This window comes from Anolis sagrei, chromosome 11 (assembly GCF_037176765.1).
Source record: "Anolis sagrei isolate rAnoSag1 chromosome 11, rAnoSag1.mat, whole genome shotgun sequence".
NCBI lineage: Eukaryota > Metazoa > Chordata > Lepidosauria > Squamata > Dactyloidae > Anolis > Anolis sagrei.
Genome location: NC_090031.1, coordinates 2,373,199 through 2,395,920, shown reverse-complemented (window position 1 = coordinate 2,395,920; position 22,722 = coordinate 2,373,199). Strand labels below are relative to the sequence as shown.

The 22,722-nt window shown below is 43.3% G+C and overlaps 1 protein-coding gene across 2 annotated transcripts in view; it reads left to right on the top strand.

Annotated features, from left to right (window-relative positions):
- Positions 1–2,506: 2,506 nt before the first annotated feature.
- ST6GALNAC6 (ST6 N-acetylgalactosaminide alpha-2,6-sialyltransferase 6) overlaps positions 2,507–22,722 on the top strand; it is a 28,540-nt gene continuing 8,324 nt past the window's right edge. Inside the window, exons 1-4 of one of the 2 annotated variants that reach the window (XM_067471763.1) lie at positions 2,507–2,953; positions 6,092–6,227; positions 17,997–18,064; positions 20,065–20,247. In XM_067471763.1, coding sequence (XP_067327864.1) covers positions 18,050–18,064; positions 20,065–20,247 — 198 coding nt within the window. In that variant the 5' untranslated portion in view covers positions 2,507–2,953; positions 6,092–6,227; positions 17,997–18,049. The remainder of the gene's footprint in view (positions 2,954–6,091; positions 6,228–17,996; positions 18,065–20,064; positions 20,248–22,722) is intronic. The other variant, XM_067471764.1, reaches the window with a different exon arrangement.

Here is a 22,722-nt window from a genome sequence, read left to right as displayed (position 1 = left end):
ATGTCATGTACGAAAGCTGACTGGCACAACCTGGGGATCACAACCAGACACAGTGAAGACATCTGCCCTTGCGCTATGCTACTCTGCTGCTGAGTACGCATGCCCAGTGTGGAACACATCTCACCACACTAAAACAGTGGATGTGGATCTTAATGAGACATGCCGCATTATCACAGGGTTTCTGCACCCCACACCAATGGAGAAATGACACTGCTTACCCGGTATTGCACCACCTGACATCTGCCGGGAAGTAGCAGCCAATAGCGAAAGGACCAAGGCAGAGACATCTCCAGCTCACCCCTTGTTTGGGTATCAGCCAGCACGTCAACGACTTAAATCTAGACATAGTTTTCTTAGATCTACAGAGACACTCGCTGGAACACCTCAGCAAGCGAGAGTCCAAAAGTGGCAGGCCCAAACCCAACACCTCAATTTGTGGGTGATACCAAATGAGAGGCTCCCCCCTGGACACACAGAGGACTGGGCGACTTGGAAGACGCTGAACAGACTGCGCTCTGGCACCATGAGGTGCAGAGCCAATCTTAAGAAATGGGGCCACAGAGTGGAATCCACGACATGCGAGTGTGGAGAGGAGCAAACCACTGACCACCTGCTGCAATGCACCCTGAGCCCTGCCACATGATGCACAAGGGAGGACCTCCTTGCGGCAACACCAGAGGCACTCCAAGGGGCCAGATACTGGTCAAAGGACATCTAACCAGCTACCAAATTGGCAAAATCTGTGTTTTGTTTTGTTTTTGTTTTTTTAATCTGTTTGTTTGTTTTGTTCTGTTAGAAATGTAATGCAATGGTATGGTTGCTGATGACACGATAAATAAGCATATATAAATAAAAATAATTCAAAAAATTGTTGGAGAGGGTGTCAAGAACCAGGAACATACATCCATATGTGGTGGCAATGTAAATATGTAAATAATTTTAGGGGGAAAGTATTTAGAGAAATAGAAGATATAATGAATATGAAAATTGAGAAAAGCCCTAGTACGGCAACACCAGAGGCACTCCAAGGGGCCAGAGACTGCTCAAAGGACATTTAACCAGCTACCAAGTTGGCAAAATCTGTGTTTTGTTTTTTGTTGTTGTTTTTTTAATCTGTTTGTTTGTTTTGTTCTGTTAGAAATGTAACACAATGGTATGGTTGCTGATGACACGATAAATAAATAACCAACGGCTTAAAGGAAAATAGTAGGAATTTCTCGGTAAAGGTAAAGGTAGTCCCCTGACATTAAGTCCAGTCATGTCTGACTCTGGGCATTGGTGCTCATCTCCATTTCTAAGCCGAAGAGCCAGCGTTGTCCGTAGACAACTCCAAGGTCATGTGGCCGGCATGACTGCATGGAGCGCCGTTACCTTCCCGCCGGAGCGGTACCTATTGATCTACTCACATTTGCATGTTTTCGAACTGCTAGGTTGGCAGAAGCTAGGGCTGATAGCCGAAGCTCATGCCGCTCCCCGGAATCGAACCTGCGACCTTTCAATCAACAAGCTCATCAGCTCAGTGCTTTAACCCACTGTGCCACTGGGGACAATATTAAATAACGAGAGAAATGTACTAAGTGAGTTGACTTGCCATGATACTTGCTTTCCCCAACTTTGGTGCTTGAGAAGCAAGAAAGACCAAATGGAAATATAATTATTATTATTATTATTATTATTATTATTATTATTGTTGTTGTTGTTGTTGAAGGCTTTCATGGCTGGAATCACTAGGTTCTTGTGGGTTTTTTCGGGCTATAGAGCCATGTTCTAGAGGCATTTCTCCTGACGTTTCGCCTGCATCTATGGCAAGCATCCTCAGAGGTATGAGGTCCTCATACCTCTGAGGATGCTTGCCATAGATGCAGGCGAAACGTCAGGAGAAATGCCTCTAGAACATGGCTCTATAGCCCGAAAAAACCCACAAGAACCTTATTATTATTATTATTATTATTATTATTATTATTATTAAACTTTATTTGTACCCCGCTAGCATCTCCCAAAGGATTCGATGCGGCTTACACAGGCCGAGGCCTCAACAACACAACATAACAATACAATCAAGCAAATCAAACAATTAAAACAAAATAAAGCAAAGTAAACAACAGGCACAGTACATTAAAACACAATAAAACTGGGCCGGGCCAAAAAAGTGGGTACAAGGATTAAAAGTGCTGATTTGACAGGAGGTGTATAAAGGGTTTCTAGGGCAAGTGCAATGTGCAGTGTGCAGCAATCATTGGTTCTGGTAAGGTGCTTGTAGGGCTCGGTAATGGAGATTTCCTAATCAGCTAAATGTTTTTGCTGCTGGACGGCCAGGCCGGCCTCGGCTTGTGGGCGGATCAGGATAAGCCGCCACTCTTGGCCGGGAGCCATGCTGGCTGAAGGATTTTGGGATTTGGAGTGTTGTTATCCCCCCCCCCCCCCCCCAATTTTCTAAAGTGCTTTTAAAGGGAAAGCCAAGCATTTGGCTTTCACTGACGCATACGCATACATTGCCAGCATCCAGCAGCTGGTCTCCCATAGGCCTCCCTCCCTGAGATGTTTTCCAACAGCTGAAGCCAAATCAGGGCCCATAAGGAGGAAAGAAGGGTGGGCTCTGAGAGAGGGAACTGAAGGGCCTTTAGGACCCAGGGATGCGCTTTGCCTGCATCCCAGAGGTTTCCCCACATCTCCTTCTGGTGTGAGATGGGCCAGCCAGCCAAGGGAAGAGAGAGGAGGGACCTCAGCTGAGCTGCCAAGCTAAACCTCCCCTCCACCCCGGCCTCTTGGGCTTCCTGGCCTGGGCATTCGGCTTGGTGTCTGTGACAGATCCCGGCCGGCTGTGGCCGTGGCATGCATGCGCTGCTGCTGGGGTTGCCCATGCGCACATATCCTCTCCACCGGCCCCACTGAGCCCTCTGGGAGGCTCCTGCATCCGCTCCTGTCTCTTCATCTCCAGGTTCTCCATCAGAAGGTGAGTTTCTAACCAAACTGGCCTAGCCTTTCTCAAAATGATATGTTTGTTTGTTTGCAGAAGATGTATTGGGACAGACCCAGGCCATGGATTCCTACTTGGTTATGCATAGGGCAGTGTTTCTCAACCTTCCTAATGCTGTGACCCCTTAATAGAGTTCCTCATGTTGTGGTGACCCCCAACCATAACATTAGAATCCTAGAATCAAAGAGTTGGAAGAGACCTCATGGGCCATCCAGTCCAACCCCATTCTGCCAAGAAGCAGGAATATTGCATTCAAATCACCCCTGACAAATGGCCATCCAGCCTCTGTTCCAAAGCTTCCAAAGAAGGAGCCTCCATCACACTCCAGGGCAGAGAGTTCCACTGCTGAACGGCTCTCACAGTCAGGAAGTTCTTCCTCGTGTTCAGATGGAATCTCCTCTCTTGTAGTTTGAAACCATTGTTCCCTTGCGTCCTAGTCTCCAAGGAAGCAGAAAACAAGCTTGCTCCCTCCTCCTCCCTGTGGCTTCCTCTTGTGTATTTATACATGGCTATCATGTCTCCTCTCAGCCTTCTCTTCTTCAGGATAAACATGCCCAGCTCCTTAAGCCGCTCCTCATAGGGCTTGTTCTCCAGACCCTTGATCATTTTAGTCGCCCTCCTCTGGACACATTCCAGCTTGTCAATATCTCTCTTGAATTGTGGTGCCCAGAATTGGACACAATATTCCAGGTGTGGTCTAACCAAAAGCGGAATAGAGAGGTAGTATTACTTCCTTAGATCTAGACACTAGGCTCCTCTTGATGCAGGCCAAAATCCCATTGGCTTTTTTTGCCGCCACATCACATTGTTTTTGTTGCTACATCATAACAAGTCATTTTGCTACTGTTATGAATCATGATGTAAATATCTGATATGCAGGATGGATTTTCAAATCCCAAATACCCGATATGCCCAAATTTGAACACTGGTGGGGTTGGGGGTGATTGATTTTGTCATTTGGGAATGTTGGAGGTACTGGGATTTATAGTTCACCTAAAATCAAAGAGCCTTCTGAACTCCACCAATGATGGAATTGAATCAAACTTGGCACACAGAATTCCCATGACCAAGAGTAAATACTGGGAGGGTCTGGTGGACATTGAGTTTTTGGAGTTGTTGTTCACCTACACCCAGAGAACACTGTGGACTCAAGCAATGGTGGATCTGGACCATTGTTTGAGTCCAAATGTACCCAAATGTGAACACTGCTGGAGTTTGGGGAAAATAGACCTTGGCATTTGGGAGTTGTAGTTGTTGGGATTTATAATTCACCCACAGTGAAATAGCATTCTGAACCCCACCAATGATAGAATTGGACCAAACTTCCCACACAGAACCCCCATGACCAACAGAAAATACTATGTTTTCTGATGGTCTTTGGTGACCCCTCTGACACCCTCTCGCGACCCCCACAGGGGCCCTGACCCCCAGGTTGAGAAACACTGGCATAGGGGGATGTATGTATGTGTATGATTTATGATATATAGTGGGTCAAAGGTCACAATGCAGCTTGGTGTCTGTGACAGATCACAGCCGGCCATGGCATTGCATGCACTAATGGGGCAGCCCCTGAGTTACGAACAAGATAGGTTCTGTAGCTTTGTCCTTAAACTGAATGTTTACAGTGTAACTCCAGCCAAATATACATACATATATGTACATACAGAGGCGGCCCTTGGTAATTTTCAATGGTAAGCAAGCAGTATTTTGCCCCCAACCAATCACCGATATATATTTTCTGTTCATCGTGGGAGTTCTGTGTGCCATATTTGGTTCAATTTCATCATTGGTGGAGTTCAAAATGCTCTTTGATTGTAGGTGAACTATACATCCCAGTAACTACAACTCACATATGTCAAGGTCTATTTTCCTCTAAGAGCGCTCCTGGGCAAAATCAACTATACTGCAAATGCTTACTTTGCGTAATGGGTTGAGCCACCCCTGTGTACATATAATAATAATAATATAATAATAATAAACCTTTATTTATACCCCACTACCATCTCCCGAAGGACTCGGTGCGGCTTACAAGAGGCGGAGCCCAAATACATCAGTAAAAACAGCAACAACAGCAATAGAGACAATAAATAAACTCATAAACAAAGCAATAAACAATAACAATAACACCACGATGCATTAAAAACCTATGGCAGGGCCAAATGTAATAATTAATTTTTTTAAAAAAAATGCTGGGCATGACAAGGTGACATATAACTAGGGTAGGTATTTGGAGAGAGATGGAGCGAGCACACAATCCTAGATCATTAGTAAAGTGCGATTAGGGACATGTTGCTTAGGGTTTCCTTATTCTAGGAAAACACACTGTAACACATACATATGTGTGTGTGTGTGTATATATATATATGTCTATAGCATGGGAAAATGTTTGCCCTCTAGGTGTTTTGGACTCCAACTCCCACAATTCCTAACAGCCAGCAGCCTGGAGGGCTGAAGTTTGCCCATGCCAAATATATATCCTTTCCATTTATCTAAAGCACAAATAACTCTCTCTCTCTCTCTCTCTCTCTAGTCCAGAATCTATCAGTGCAAATCGATGATTTATTAGTCCAAATATCTGTCTGTCTGTCTATGTATGTATGTATCTATCTATCCATAGGTTTTTAAATGCTTGTATGTTATTGTTTATTTTTGTTTTGAGATTTATTTTACTGTTTTGTATTGATTATTTTGTTATTGCCTTCGTTTTATTGATGTACTGCGGGCTTGGCCTCATGTAAGCCGCACTGAGTCCCTTGGGGAGATGTTAGTTAATCTTGATGGTTCATAGGGGAGAATACGTTCGGAGAGGTAAACGGGGCCGGAGATGGTAGCGGGGTACAAATAAAGGTTTATTATTATTATTATTATTATTATTATTATTATTATTATTGTGGAAACAAGAGTTGGGGATAAAGCATCAATGGAGACCCTTTTCCCCATGGTAATAACTCTTCCAGGAGTGGATTTCCCTTCCTTCTGAGGGTAGATTCCTCTCACTTCCTGTTGTCTCAGGAGTCAGGTGTAAGTTGGATGTTTGTAACTCGGGGAATACAATTGTTGTTGTTGTTGTTATCTTCTCCAACAAGACTTGTCCCTCCACCTCTTCTTCCGCAGTGATGATGTGATAAGAAGGACCTTGCATCCAAGCTGGATCATGGAAGAAGGGTGGACCTGCAGCCGGGACTGGCGCCGTCTCATGGCACCCCACGAAGGAGAAGATCCCCCGAACCATGCGCCTGACTTCGCTCGTGTAAGTAAGCACACATACCTTAACAGTAGGATCCTCTAGAGCAGAATCCTATACTTTCCCATAAAGTTCAAGCTTGACTGCAATGTTTACTGCAGTTGCAAGCAGTCTGCCTTTCTCCGCCCATCCTTCCCTATCTGCCTAATGCTAATACTTCCAAAAAGGGCATCGTCAGGTAGAGGATTAAGACAAAAATGTGGAAGAGCAAGTCCGGCATGGGAAGACCTTGTAAAAAGGAGCTTTCTTTGACTATAATAGACAAGAGGTCCTCAAACTAAGGCTCTGCTTCTCTGGAGACTGTGACACAGCGGAGCCATGGATTCAAACGGCAGGGAAAGAGCTTCCATCTAAAAGTAGGAAGAACAACCTGATGGTAAGAGCTGTCCAGTAGTGGAATATGCAAGCAACCTAGTCAAATGTGGGCTGAGCAATGCTACTATTAGATGGATCTATAATGGATTATGCAACTGAACCCAAAGGGTTCTCGGTGGTGGCCCCCCAGCTCTGGAACTCCTTCCCTAGAGAGATCAGACAGGCCCCCACCTTGTCCATCTTTTATAAGGAATTAAAAACCTGAATGTTCTGTCATGCCTTTGATTAAGCAGTTTCACCAGAGAACTATCTCATTCCTACCCTAAACCATGCACTTCATTTCTGGTCCACCAATTGGTTACTTGACACATTTTAAGGGTATCCCTCATTTTATTCCACACTTTCCACTGGCTCCAATTCGGAAGCGTTGCACTTAATTGAGCCTGATCCCAGCTTTGACTGTTATCTCAGCCTTATTGTTTTAAGATGTTGTTCTATGTTTTTGTTTTATTGGTTTTAATGCTGTTTTCATCTGTAACGCTGGCTTGTCCCCCTTGTCAGCAGCCCCGTATCCCTTCGAGGAGATGGTGGCGGGGTATAAAAATAAAGTTATTATTTTACTGTCACAAAAACACAGTATGTCACAGCAAATGAGATGTATATGCTTGTTGTTGTTGTTGTTGTTGTTGTTGTTTATTCTTCTTCTTTGAAACACAACAAGATGAGTCCACAGCAGATACTCTGCGGGCTGTTGTATTGGATCATGCGTTGGACACTTCGAATAATTTGTAATGATTCCAGTAGAGTGGCTTTTTGCAGCTGGCAGATGGTAATTTTGTCAGCGTCGATTGTGCTTAAGAGCAGGCCAAGGTCTTGAGGCACTGCACCCAGAGTGCCGGAGCCCCCGGTGGCGCAGTGGGTTAAACCCCTGTGCCAGCAGGACTAAGACCGACAGGTCGCAGGTTCGAATCCGGGGAGAGGCGGACGAGCTCCCTCTATCAGCTCCAGCTCCTCATGCGGGGACATGAGAGAAGCCTCCCACAAGGATGATAAAAACATCAAATCATCCGGGCGTCCCCTGGGCAACGTCCTTGCAGACGGCCCATTCTCTCACACCAGGAGTCACTCCTGACACGACAAAAAAAAAAAACCCCAGATCACCACTGGGACCACCTTTACTGGCTTGTGCCAGAGTCTTTGCAGTTTGATCCTCAAATCCTCATATTGTGTCAGCTTTTCCAGTTGTTTCTCTGCAATCCTGCTGTCACCTGGGATTGCGACATCAACGATCCATACTTTGTTTTTTTAACACGATCGTGAGGTCAGGAATGTTGTGCTCCAAAACTCTGTCAGTCTGAATCCGGAAGTCCCAGAGTAGCTTGACGTGTTCATTTTCTGTAACCCTTTCAGGCTTGTGATCTCATCAGTTCTTTGTGGCAGGCAGATGGTATTTGTGGCACAAGTTCCAATGGATCATCTGAGCAACGGTGTTATGCCTCTGCTTATAGTCTGTCTGCATGATCTTCTTGCAGCAGCAGAGGATGGGATCCATTGTTTCATCTGCTTCCTTGCAGAGTCTACATTTGGGATCTGTCGTTGACTTTTCAATTCTGGCTTTGATGGCATTGGTTCGAATGGCTTGTTCTTGGGCTACCAGAATCAGGCCCTCTGTCTCCTTTTTCGTTGTTGTTGTTGTTGTTGTTGTTGTTATTATTATTATTATTATGGGTGTATTATTATTATTATTATTATTATTATTATTATTATTATTATGGGTGTTCCTCCCCAGTTGTTCCTATATTATTATTATTATTATTATTATTATTATTATTATGGGTGCTCCTCCTCAGTTGTTCCTATATTGTTATTATTATTATTATTATTATTATTATGGGTGCTCCTCCTCAGTTGTTCCTATATTGTTTTTATTATTATTATTATTATTATTATTATTATTATTATTATTATGGGTGCTCCTCCTCAGTTGTTCCTATATTGTTATTATTATTATTATTATTATTATGGGTGCTCCTCCTCAGTTGTTCCTATATTGTTATTATTATTATTATTATTATTATTATTATGGGTGCTCCTCCTCAGTTGTTCCTATATTATTATTATTATTATTATTATTATTATTATTATTATGGGTGCTCCTCCTCAGTTGTTCCTATATTGTTATTATTATTATTATTATTATTATTATTATTATTATTATTATGGGTGCTCCTCCTCAGTTGTTCCTATATTGTTATTATTATTATTATTATTATTATTATTATTATTATGGGTGCTCCTCCTCAGTTGTTCCTCTTCTTTATCCTGGAAATAATTGACTAATGGACAGAGGGTCGTAACTGTGAGAGCGGCAGTCCAAAATACCTGGAGGGAAGGCCAAAGTTGGCCCAGGCCTGTCATATTGAGTCTCCTTCAGGGAGGGATAAAGCGGAGTATGTATAAATAAATAAATAAATAATATATGAAGTTTTAAATACGTTCAGTCATGTTTTAAATACATTCAGTCATGAAAATAAGTAATATAATTTAAGAATTAGATATCATAACTATAACTATGTACATTGCCTTGAATACATTCAGTTTTAAATACATTCAGTCATTCCGTCATGAAAATAAGTAATAGAAATTAAGAATGAGATATCATAACCATAACAATGTGCATTGCCTTTTCTCCTACCTCCTCCTGCGAAATATTAGATATTGGTCAAGAATAATATTCAATAGATAGATAGATAGATAGATAGATAGGTTTCTTTTGTTAAAAACCACAACAATTACCTCTCCAGCGTAGCGGTGTGAAGAAGGCCTTGGGGAAGAATCAGAAGGCGCCATTGCTCTTCCTTCAGGAAACGGCGGCCATGTTGACCTTCCTCTCACCAACCAATCACCACATCGCAGGTCCTGGAAGGTCTCTGAAGGTTGCATTTTGGAGGGAAAAACACAAAATCTAATTCTTCACCGCTGTTTGCGTTGACATGACTTTAAAGTGTTGCTAAATTCATAGAATCATAGAATCCTAGAGTTGGAAGAGACCTCATGGGCCATCCAATCCAACCCCATTCTGCCAAGAAGCAGGAATGTTGCATTCAAAGCACCCCTGACAGATGGCCAGCCAGCCTCTGTTTCAAAGCTTCCAAAGAAGGAGCCTCCACCACACTCCCTCCGGGGCAGAGAGTTCCACTGCTGAACGGCTCTCACAGTCAGGAAGTTCTTCCTCATGTTCAGGTGGAATCTCCTCTCTTATAGTTTGAAGCCATTGCTCCATTGCATCCTAGTCTCCAAGGAAGCAGAAAGGAAGCTTGCTCCCTCCTCCTCCCTGTGACTTCCTCTCACATATTTATACATGGCTATCATGTCTCCTCTCAGCCTTCTCTTCTTCAGGCTAAACATGCCCAGCTCCTTAAGCCGCTCCTCATACGGCTTGTTCTCCAGACCCTAGTCTCCAAGGAAGCAGAAAACAATTTTGCTCCCTCCTCCTCCCTGTGGCTTCCTCTCACATATTTATACATGGGTATCATATCTCCTCTCAGCCTTCTCTTCTTCAGGCTAAACATGCCCAGCTCCTTAAGCCGCTCCTCATACGGCTTGTTCTCCAGACCCTAGTCTCCAAGGAAGCAGAAAACAATTTTGCTCCCTCCTCCTCCCTGTGGCTTCCTCTCACATATTTATACATGGGTATCATACCCCCTCTCATCCTTCTCTTCTTCAGGCTAAACATGCCCAGCTCTTTAAGCCGCTCCTCATACGGCTTGTTCTCCAGACCCTAGTCTCCAAGGAAGCAGAAAACAATTTTGCTCCCTCCTCCTCCCTGTGGCTTCCTCTCACATATTTATACATGGGTATCATACCCCCTCTCATCCTTCTCTTCTTCAGGCTAAACATGCCCAGCTCCTTAAGCTGCTCCTCATAGGGCTTGTTCTCCAGACTCTTGATCATTTGAGTCGCCCTCCTCTGGACACATTCCAGCTTGTCAATATCTCTCTTGAGTTGTGGTACCCAGAATGGGACACAATATTCCAGGTAAAGTGGTCTAACCAGAGCAGAATAGAGCATGGGGAGCATGACTTCCCTGGATCTAGACACTAGGCTCCTCTTGATGCAGGCCAAAATCCCATTGGCTTCTTTTGTCTCTGTAGATCTAAGAAAACTATGTCTTGATTTAAGTTGTTGACGTGCTGGCTGATACCCAAACAGGGGATGAGCTGGAGATGTCTCTGCCTTGGTCCTTTCACTATTGGCTGCCACTGCCCGGCGGATGTCAGGTGGTGCAATACCGGCTAAGCAGTGTAATTTCTCCAGTGGTGTAGGACACAGACACCCCGTGATAATGCGGCATGTCTCATTCAGAGCCACATCCACTGTTTTAGTGTGGTGAGATGTGTTCCACACTGGGCATGTGTAGTAAAACACAAGGGCAGATGTCTTCACTGTGTCTGGTTGTGATCCCCAGGTTGTGCCAGTCAGCTTTCGTATGATATTATTTCTAGCGCCCACTTTTTGCTTGATGTTCAGGCAGTGCTTCTTGTAGGTCAGAGCACGGTCCAGGGTGACTCCCAGGTATTTGGGTGCGCTGCAATGCTCAAGTGGGATTCCTTCCCATGTCATCATCCTCAGAGCTCGGGATGCTTGTCTGTTCTTGAGATGAAAGGCACATGTCTGTGTTTTAGATGGATTAGGGATCAGCTGGTTTTCCCTGTAATAGGCAGTAAGAACACCTAGAGCTTTGGAGAGCTTGTGTTCAACCATCTCAAAGCTCCCTGCTTGAGCGGTGATGGCACGATCATCAGTGTAGATGAAACTCTCTGTCCCTTCTGGCAGTGGCTGGTCATTTGGGTCAATGTTAAGCATCGATGGTACAAGCTCTAATAGTCAGTAAGAGCACCTAGAGCTTCGGAGAGCTTCTGTTCTACCGTCTCAAAACTCTGTGCTTGAGTGGTGATGGCAGTATCATCAGCATAGATGAAACTCTCTGTCCCTTCTGGCAGTGGCTGGTCATTTGGGTCAATGTTAAGCATCGATGGTACAAGCTCTAATGGGCAATAAGAGCACCTAGAGCTTCGGAGAGCTTCTGTTCTACCGTCTCAAAGCTCCCTGCTTGAGCGGTGATGGCACGATCATCAGCATAGATGAAACTCTCTGTCCCTTCTGGCAGTGGCTGGTCATTTGGGTCAATGTTAAGCATCGATGGTACAAGCTCTAATAGGCAGTAAGAGCACCTAGAGCTTCGGAGAGCTTCTGTTCTACCGTCTCAAAGCTCCCTGCTTGAGCGGTGATGGCACGATCATCAGCATAGATGAAACTCTCTGTCCCTTCTGGCAGTGGCTGGTCATTTGGGTCAATGTTAAGCATCGATGGTACAAGCTCTAATGGGCAGTAAGAGCACCTAGAGCTTCGGAGAGCTTGTGTTCTACCGTCTCAAAGCTCCCTGCTTGAGCGGTGATGGCACGATCATCAGCATAGATGAAACTCTCTGTCCCTTCTGGCAGTGGCTGGTCATTTGGGTCAATGTTAAGCATCGATGGTACAAGCTCTAATGGGCAGTAAGAGCACCTAGAGCTTCGGAGAGCTTCTGTTCTACCGTCTCAAAGCTCTGTGCTTGAGTGGTGATGGCACGATCATCAGCATAGATGAAACTCTCTGTCCCTTCTGGCAGTGGCTGGTCATTTGGGTCAATGTTAAGCATCGATGGTACAAGCTCTAATGGGCAGTAAGAGCACCTAGAGCTTCGGAGAGCTTCTGTTCTACCGTCTCAAAGCTCCCTGCTTGAGCGGTGATGGCACGATCATCAGCATAGATGAAACTCTCTGTCCCTTCTGGCAGTGGCTGGTCATTTGGGTCAATGTTAAGCATCGATGGTACAAGCTCTAATGGGCAGTAAGAGCACCTAGAGCTTCGGAGAGCTTCTGTTCTACCGTCTCAAAGCTCTGTGCTTGAGTGGTGATGGCACGATCATCAGCATAGATGAAACTCTCTGTCCCTTCTGGCAGTGGCTGGTCATTTGGGTCAATGTTAACCATCGATGGTACAAGCTCTAATGGGCAGTAAGAGCACCTAGAGCTTCGGAGAGCTTCTGTTCTACCGTCTCAAAGCTCTGTGCTTGAGTGGTGATGGCAGTATCATCAGCATAGATGAAACTCTCTGTCCCTTCTGGCAGTGGCTGGTCATTTGGGTCAATGTTAAGCATCGATGGTACAAGCTCTAATAGGCAGTAAGAGCACCTAGAGCTTCGGAGAGCTTCTGTTCTACCGTCTCAAAGCTCCCTGCTTGAGCGGTGATGGCACGATCATCAGCATAGATGAAACTCTCTGTCCCTTCTGGCAGTGGCTGGTCATTTGGGTCCATGTTAAGCATCGATGGTACAAGCTCTAATGGGCAGTAAGAGCACCTAGAGCTTCTGTTCTACCGTCTCAAAGCTCTGTGCTTGAGTGGTAATGGCACCATCATCAGCATAGATGAAACTCTCTGTCCCTTCTGGCAGTGGCTGGTCATTTGGGTCAATGTTAAGCATCGATGGTACAAGCTCTAATGGGCAGTAAGAGCACCTAGAGCTTCGGAGAGCTTCTGTTCTACCGTCTCAAAGCTCCCTGCTTGAGCGGTGATGGCACCATCATCAGCATAAGAGTAAGAGTGGTGAAGAATTAGATTTGTTTTCTGCCTTCCAACCTGTAACCTTCCAGGACCTGCCTTGTTGTGATTGGTTAGGAGAGGAAGGTCAAGATGGCCGCCGTTTTCTGAAGGAAGAGCCAGGGCGCCTTGGGCCTCCAAACCCAAAGTAGTCGTCTTCTTCACACAGCAAAGCGGGAGAGAACGTCACGAAAAGTCTGCCTCCATTGTCCTCGTTTAGATTATTTCTTCTAGCAAACTCTAATTTCAATTGTTGTCTAAATAATCTCAGGGTTTGGTTTTAAGAGGAGGACATTGCTGTTGTTGTTGTTGTTGTTTACTTTCCAGTCATTTCACATTATGCTGGATTTTGATTGTAATTGGAAAGAACAGAAGCCAAATGTCAGACTCTTCAGTCAGCCTCACCTCGCATTTTGAACTTTGAATTTCTTTTAATGGATTTCAACTATGAATTTTTAAAATGCTGCTTAATATTTAATTCTGTTTTAATGTTTGCATAGTGGTGTGTATATTTTATATCGTATGCCGATTTTTTTTGTGTCAAGCTGCTTTGAGTCTCCTTCAGGGAGGGAGAAAGTGGGGTATAAATAATAATAATAATAATAATAATAATAGGAATAGTAATAATAATAATACAATAGGTACATAGCCGCTTTGAGTCTCCTTCAGGGAGGGATAAAGTGGGGTATAAATACTAATAATAATAGTAATAGTAATAATAATAATATAATAGGTACATAACAATTTGAGTTTCCTTCAGGGAGGGATAAAGTGGGGTATAATAATAATAATAATAATAATAATAATAATAATAATAATAGGTACATAGCCACTGAGTCTCCTTCAGGGAGGGAGAAAGTGGGGTATAAATAATAATAATAATAGTAATAGTAATAATAATAATATAATAGGTACATAGCCACTTTGAGTCTCCTTTAGGGAGGGATAAAGTGGGGTATAAATACTAATAATAATAGGAATAGTAATAATAATAATATAATAGGTACATAACAACTTTGAGTTTCCTTCAGGGAGGGATAAAGTGGGGTATAATAATAATAATAATAATAATAATAATAATAGGTACATAGCCACTGAGTCTCCTTCAGGGAGGGAGAAAGTGGGGTATAAATAATAATAATAATAGTAATAATAATAATAATATAATAGGTACATAGCCACTTTGAGTCTCCTTTAGGGAGGGATAAAGTGGGGTATAAATACTAATAATAATAGTAATAGTAATAATAATAATATAATAGGTACATAACAATTTGAGTTTCCTTCAGGGAGGGATAAAGTGGGGTATAATAATAATAATAATAATAATAATAATAATAATAATAATAGGTACATAGCCACTGAGTCTCCTTCAGGGAGGGAGAAAGTGGGGTATAAATAATAATAATAATAGGAATAGTAATAATAATAATATAATAGGTACATAACAACTTTGAGTTTCCTTCAGGGAGGGAGAAAGTGCGGTATAAATACTAATAATAATAATAGTAATAGTAATAATAATAATATAATAGGTACATAGCTGCTTTGAGTCTCCTTTAGGGAGGGATAAAGTGGGGTATAAATACTAATAATAATAGGAATAGTAATAATAATAATATAATAGGTACATAGCTGCTTTGAGTCTCCTTTAGGGAGGGATAAAGTGGGGTATAAATACTAATAATAATAGGAATAGTAATAATAATAATATAATAGGTACATAACAACTTTGAGTTTCCTTCAGGGAGGGATAAAGTGGGGTATAATAATAATAATAATAATAATAATAGGTACATAACCACTGAGTCTCCTTTAGGGAGGGATAAAGTGGGGTATAAATACTAATAATAATAGGAATAGTAATAATAATAATATAATAGGTACATAGCTGCTTTGAGTCTCCTTCAGGGAGGGATAAAGCGGGGTATAAATACTAATAATAATAGGAATAGTAATAATAATAATATAATAGGTACATAGCTGCTTTGAGTCTCCTTTAGGGAGGGATAAAGTGCGGTATAAATACTAATAATAATAGGAATAGTAATAATAATAATATAATAGGTACATAACAACTTTGAGTTTCCTTCAGGGAGGGATAAAGTGGGGTATAAATACTAATAATAATAGGAATAGTAATAATAATAATATAATAGGTACATAACAACTTTGAGTTTCCTTCAGGGAGGGATAAAGTGGGGTATAATAATAATAATTATAATAATAATAATAATAGGTACATAACCACTGAGTCTCCTTCAGGGAGGGATAAAGTGGGGTATAAATAATAATAATAATAATAATAATAATAATAATAATAATAGCAATAGTAATAATAATAATACAGGGTTAGTCAAAATGAATAGGCCAATAAGAAAATTAATTGTACCCGAATGTATGTTTACTGTAACCAAACCACAGCTACGTAGCGACAGATAAACTATCAAAGTTTTTTTTGAGCAACACACATGTACGTTAATGCCGCTAGGCGTCGCTAGGAGTCGCTGTTTTCAAAATGGCGGAATCAGGCAAAGAGAAGGCGTTTTGTGTGATGACATTTGCTAAAACAATGTCAGTAATTACGGTCCAGCGAGAATTTCGAGCCAAGTATGGCAAGGAACCACCTCATCGACATTCCATTGCGAGGTGGGTAAAGCAATTTGACCTCCATTGTTCCGACCTCCATTACCGCTGACCTTGGACGACTTAAAACAGCGCATATGTGCTGCATTCGATGCCATTACGTCGGATGTGCTGCAACGGATGTGGAATGAACTGGACTATCGCTTGGACGTCTGCCGTGTCACACGGGGCGCCCATATCGAACATCTCTGAAGGTGAGACAAAACTTTGATAATTTATCTGCCGATACGTAGCTGTAGTTTGGTTACAATAAACATACATTCGTCTAAAATTAATTTTCTTATTGGCCTATTCATTTTGACTAACCCTGTATAATAGGTACATAGCTGCTTTGAGTCTCCTTCAGGGAGAGATAAAGCGGGGTATAAATACTAATAATAATAGGAATAGTAATAATAATAATATAATACATAGCCGCTTTGAGTTTCCTTCAGGGAGGGATAAAGTGGGGTATAAATAATAATAATAATAATAATAATAATAATAATAATAGGAATAGTAATAATAATAATAATATAATAGGTACATAGCCGCTTTGAGTCTCCTTCAGGGAAGGATAAAGCGGGGTATAAATAATAATAATAATAGGAATAGTAATAATAATAATACAATAGGTACATAGCCGCTTTGAGTCTCCTTCAGGGAGGGATAAAGTGGGGTATTAATAATAATAATAATAATAGTAATAGCAATCGCAATAATAATAATAATAATAATAATATAATAGGTACATAGCCACTGAGTCTCCTTCAGGGAGGGATAAAGCAGGGTATAAATAATAATAATAATAGCAATAGTAATAATAATAATATAAAAGGTACATAGCCGCTTTGAGTCTCCTTCAGGGAGGGATAAAGTGGGGTATAAATAATAATAATAATAATAATAATAATAGCAGTTGTAATAATAATAATATAATAGGTACATCGCTGCTTTGAGTCTCCTTCAGGAGGGATAAAATGGGGTATAAATAATAATAATAGCAGTAGTAATAATAATAATATAATAGGTACATAGCCACGTTGAGTCTCCTTCAGGGAGGGATAAAGTAGGGTATAAATAATAATAATAATAATAATAATAATAATAATAATAATTTCCTACTTCCAACAGACCTCACTACCTCTGAGGATGCTTGCCATAGATGCAGGCGAAATGTCAGGAGAAAAATTGCCTCCAAAACATGGCCATATATCCCGGAAAAACCTACAACAACCCAATAATAATAATAATCCTGGCCTAAAGTGTTCTCAAGTGCTATAACTGTGTACTGAGAAAGAGACCAGTTTGTTTAATGCCTGAAATGAACTGGATTGCATTTTATTAGAGGCTTGTTGGGGTGGGAGAGCAAGATGTGCAGGGGCAAAACAAGAGGGAGGATGATAATGATGATGATATGTATTTGTATCCCACTTCCTCTTTTTCATGGTGATCAAGGGTCTGGAGAACAAACCCTATGAGGAGCGGCTTAAGGAGCTGGGCATGTTTAACCTGAAGAAGAGAAGGCTGAGAGGGGATATGATGAGAGCCATGTATAAATATGTGAGAGGAAGCCACAGGGAGGAGGAGGGAGCAAGCTTCCTTTCTGCTTCCCTGGAGACTAGGACGCAAGGGAACAATGGCTTCAAACTACAAGAGAGGAGATTCCATCTGGACATGAGGAAGAACTTCCTGACTGTGAGAGCCGTTCAGCAGTGGAACTCTCTGCCCCAGAGTGTGGTGGAGGCTCCTTCTTTGGAAGCTTTTAAGCAGAGGCTGGATGGCCATCTGTCAGGGGTGCTTTGAATGCAATATTCCTGCTTCTTGGCAGAATGGGGTTGGACTGGATGGCCCATGAGGTCTCTTCCAACTCTTTGAATCTATGATTCTATTGTGATATGCATTGATATCCTGCAACAAGCACTAAAAGCACCAGAGGCACTCCAAGTGGCCAGATACTTGTCAAAGGACATTTAATCAACTCCCAAGCTTGCAAACTTTGTGTTTTGTCTGTTTGTTTGTTTTGTTCTGTTAGAAATGCAATACAATTGTCTGGTTGCCCTTGACACGATAAATAAATAAAGCACTAAAAGTCATACAACCCGTAACTGAAAAACCGACAGGTCCTATTAAAAATACAATTAAACCGATGAGCTGCAGAAATAATCTTTTCCTCCTTTGGTTTCCCTGCAGGTGCCTAAGTTACGCTGATCAACAGGGCTCCAACTGAAAGCCGGGACAGCGACATGAAACACCACACGGTAAGGACCAATTATGCCCTTTTCACCCAAACATGTGTTTCTGGGAGCCTGAACATCAGTGTCCTTGTGCAGCAGTGTCCTTTGGAACCACAGCCTGCTTGCTAGTGGGAGTGAGGTGCTGAACCAGTTCTGGGTCTCAGGGTGAACACAGTCCAGGGTCCTGAAGGTATTTGATGCTACAGTTCGATGCCTTGGATCATTTTCAGACTATTATTATTAATTATTATTATTATTATTATTATTAAACTTTATTTGTACCCCGCTAGCATCTCCCGAAGGACTCGATGCGGCTTACAAAGGCCAAGGCCTCAACACACAATATAACAATACAAAATCCAAGCTACCTATCTGAACGTATCTCTGCTTATCAGCCCACCAGGACCCTAAGATCTTCTGGGGAGGCCCTGCTCTCTATCCCGCCTGCTTCACAGGTGTGGCTGGCGGGGACGAGAGACAGGGACTTTTCTGTGGTGGCCCCTCGGCTGTGGAACGCCCTTCCCATGGAGGTTAGATCAGCCCCCTCGCTAATGGTGTTTCGAAGAAGATTAAAAACTTGGATGTTTGAACGGGCATTCGGTTAACAGTGCAATGAATGTGATGATTACAGGAATGGAAATACGGACGACGAATTGGATCACGACTCTAGTTATTTATTTATTATTTGCTTTGCTTCTATACCGCTGTATCTCAAGCCCGAAGGCGACTCACAGCAGTTCACAAACAGTAAAAACAGTAGAAACAGCAGTGGTTCCATACAACATATAACAATTGACTTAACACATTCTCCATAAATTACCAATAAGCAATTACAATGCACAATTATTACAAAAAACAACAACCGTACCCAATCTTCTCACCATCCAAGCGTAGTCCAGGTTCGTTGTCGTCCATTGTTCCATTCCTATCTTCCATTACCAGATTGCACTAAATTACTCAAACGCCTGCACAAACATCCAGGTCTTCACCTTTTTGCGGAATACCATTAGAGATGTATTGTGTTGTTATTGTGGTGTTAATATTTGTATACTATGTTTTTATGGTTTTAAATTGTATATCGTTGATTGACTTTTTACCTTGAGTCGCCGGCTGGGCTGAGAAACTGCGGTATACAAGTAAAGTTAATAAATAAATAATAAATAAAACATAAGCAAATTAAAGCATAATAAACAACAGACAATAAACAATACACTAAAACACAATAAAATAAAACTGGGCCGGGCCAGAGTAATGGGTACAGGATTAAAAGTGCTGATGTGACAGGAGGTATCTAAGGCATTATAGGGCAAATGCAGTGTGCAGCAATCTTAGTTCTAGTAAAGTGCTTCTGGGATTTGGTATTGGAGATTTCCTAATCTGGGAAGGCACATCGGAACAGCCAGGTCTTCAGGTTCTTTCTAAAGACTGCCAATGTAGGGGCCTGTCTAAGATCTTTGGGGAGGGTGTTCCAGAGTCAGGGGGCCACCACGGAAAAGGCCCTGTCTCGTGTCCCCACCAAACGCGCTTGCGACGCAGGCGGGGTCACGAGCAGGACCTCTCCAGATGACCGAAGTGAATGCGTGGGTTCGTAGATGGAAATGTGGCCATGCAGGTAGGCAGGTCCCAAACTGTTTAGGGCTTTGTAGGTAAACACCTGCACCTTGAATTGGGCTCGGTAGGTAAACGGCAGCCAGTGGAGCTCCTTGAACAGGAGGGTTTACCTCTCTCTGTAAGGAGTGCCAGTTAACATCCTGGCCGCCGCCCGTTGAACCAGTTGGAATTTCTGAGCCGTTTTCAAGGGCAGCCCCACATAGAGCGCATTACAGTAATCCAATCGAGAGGTGATCAAGGCATGGACCACCCCAGCCAAAAGTGATGCTACAGTTCAATGCCTTGGATCATTTTCAGACTAAAGCCCAGATCATGGAAGCTGATTTGAGCTGGTCCTTGAGGAAAAGGGCAGATCTGCCAGCACTTTCCAGTCCTCTTTTCACCTTTTCCCGCTTATTCTTTTGTCTCGCCAGCAGAGCCCACCGGCAGTGATCTTTGTCATCCTCTTTGGTCTGTTCATGCTGCTCATCTTCTACAACTCCAACAGTCGGAACGAGGCCTTCCATTACAATGCTGAGACCGCAAATCTACCCCTGCCTTCCGATCTCAGGAAATGGGGGGTCAAAAGTGGATACAGGCCTGCCTCGGGGAACAAGGTAGGGGAGGATATCTTTAACAGGAGGGGGAAACCCTAGCACGTGGGGTTATTTATTTATCGTGTCATCCGCAACCAGACCATTGTATTACATTTCTAACAGAACAAAACAAACAAACAGATAAAAAAACACAGATTTTGCAAACTTGGTAGTGGATTAAATGTCGTTTGACCAGTATCTGGCTCCTTGGAGTGCCTCTGGTGTTGCCGCAAGAAGGTCCTCCATTGTGCATGTAGCAGGGCTCAGGTAACATTGCAGCAGGTGGTCCGTGGTTTGCTCTTCTTCGCACTCGCATGTCGTGGATTCAACTTTGTAACCCCATTTCTGAAGGTTGGCTCTGCATCTCGTGGTGCCAGAGCGCAGTCTGTTCAGCGCCTTCCAAGTCGCCCCGTCCTCTGTGTGCCCAGGAGGGAGTCTCTCATTTGGTATTAGCCATTGGTTGAGGTTCTGGGTTTGAGCCTGCCACTTTTGGACTCTCGCCTGCTGAGGTGTTCCAGCGAGTGTCTCTGTAGATCTTAGAAAGCTATTTCTTGATTTAAGTCGTTGATGTGCTGGCTGATACCCAAACAAGGGATGAGCTGGAGATGTCTCTGCCTTGGTCCTTTCACTGTTGGCTGCTCCTTCCCGGCGGATGTCAGGTGGTGCAATACCAGCTAAGCAGTGTAATTTCTCCCGTGGTATAGGGCGCAGGCACCCTGTGATAATGCGGCATGTCTCATTAAGGGCCACATCCACTGTTTGAGCGTGGTGAGATGTGTTCCACACTGGGCATGCATACTCAGCAGCAGAGTAGCACAGCGCAAGGGCAGATGTCTTCACTGTGTTTGGTTGTGATCCCCAGGTTGTGCCAGTCAGCTTTCGTATGGTATTGTTTCTAGCACCCACTTTCTGCTTGATGTTCAGGCAGTACTTCTTGTCGGTCAGAGAACGGTCCAGAGTGACTCCTCCCAGGGATTTGGTTGTGCTGCAATGCTCCTGTGGGATTCCTTTACGTGGGGTAAACCTACAGGCCACATTTGTCACGATCCCAGAAGCAAAGGGCCTCTAGAATCATAGAATCAAAGAGTTGGAAGAGACCTCATGGGCCATCCAGTCCAACCCCCTGCCAAGAAGCAGGAATATTGCATTCAAATCACCCCTGACAGATGGCCATCCAGCCTCTGCTTAAAAGCTTCCAAAGAAGGAGCCTCCACCACACTCCAGGGCAGAGAGTTCCACTGCTGAACGGCTCTCACAGTCAGGAAGTTCTTCCTAATGTTCAGATCGAATCTCCTCTCTTGTAGTTTGAAGCCATTGCTCCGCGTCCTAGTCTCCAAGGAAGCAGAAAACAAGCTTGCTCCCTCCTCCCTGTGGCTTCCTCTCACATATTTATACATGTCTCATTAAGAGCCACATCCACTTTTTAGCGTGGTGAGATGTGTTCCACACTGGGCATGTGTACTCAGCAGCAGAGTAGCACAGCGCAAGGGCAGATGTCTTCACTGTGTCTGGTTGTGATCCCCAGGTTGTGCCAGTCAGCTTTCGTATGATATTGGATTGTTGGGTTAGGTCCAAATTTTGCCTGGGAAGCTGAACCTATGGACAGCACATCAGGTAGTTCCTCTGAATTTCCTCTGAGCACAGGATTCAGCATGCTGGATAGCTCCTCTGAATTTCAGACTAAAACCCAGAGAGGATTCATGACCATCACTGACACGAAAGCTGTCATCCTTAAGGTCTGAGGAGGTCTTGACATTGTGCCTGATATTTCTATAAATTTCTGTATAAACATGTGGAAGGGTGTCCTAAGGAAGAGGGAGTAAGCTTCTTTTCTGCTGCGCTGGAAACTAGGCCTCAGTGGAGCCATGGCTTCAAATGGCAGGAAAGGAGATTGCTCCTGAACATGAGGAAGAACTTCCTGACTGTACGAGCTTTCAACAGCGGAACTCTCTGCCTCAAAGTCTGGTGGAAGCACCTTCCTTGGAAGCTTTTAAGCTTTTTAAGCTTTTAAGTTGTTTCTGGGGGACTCCTGCTTGGCCCCACAGCCATTGTCCTGTGGGGCTCAGTATTGTGCCCCATGTTGTTTAACATCTACATGAAGCCGCTGGGTGAAATCATCCGGAGTTTTGGAGTCCAACACCATCTGTACGCAGATGACGTCCAACTCTATCACTCATTTCCACCAGATGCGTAGGAGGCTGTCCAAGTCCTGAACCAGTGCCTGGCTGCTGTGACGGTCTAGATGAGGGCAAGCAAATTGAAGTTGAATCCAGACAAGACAGAGGTCCTCCTGGTCAGTCGCAAGGCCCAACAGGGTGTAGGATCACAACCTGTGCTGGATGGGGTCCCACTCCCCTTGAAGGTCCAGGTTTGCAGCTTGGGGGTCCTCCTGGACTCATCACTGAGCCTGGAATCCCAGGTTGCACGGTGGCCAGGGGAGCTTTCGCACAGTTAAAACTTGTGCGCCAGCTGTGCCTGTACCTTGGGAAGTCAGAC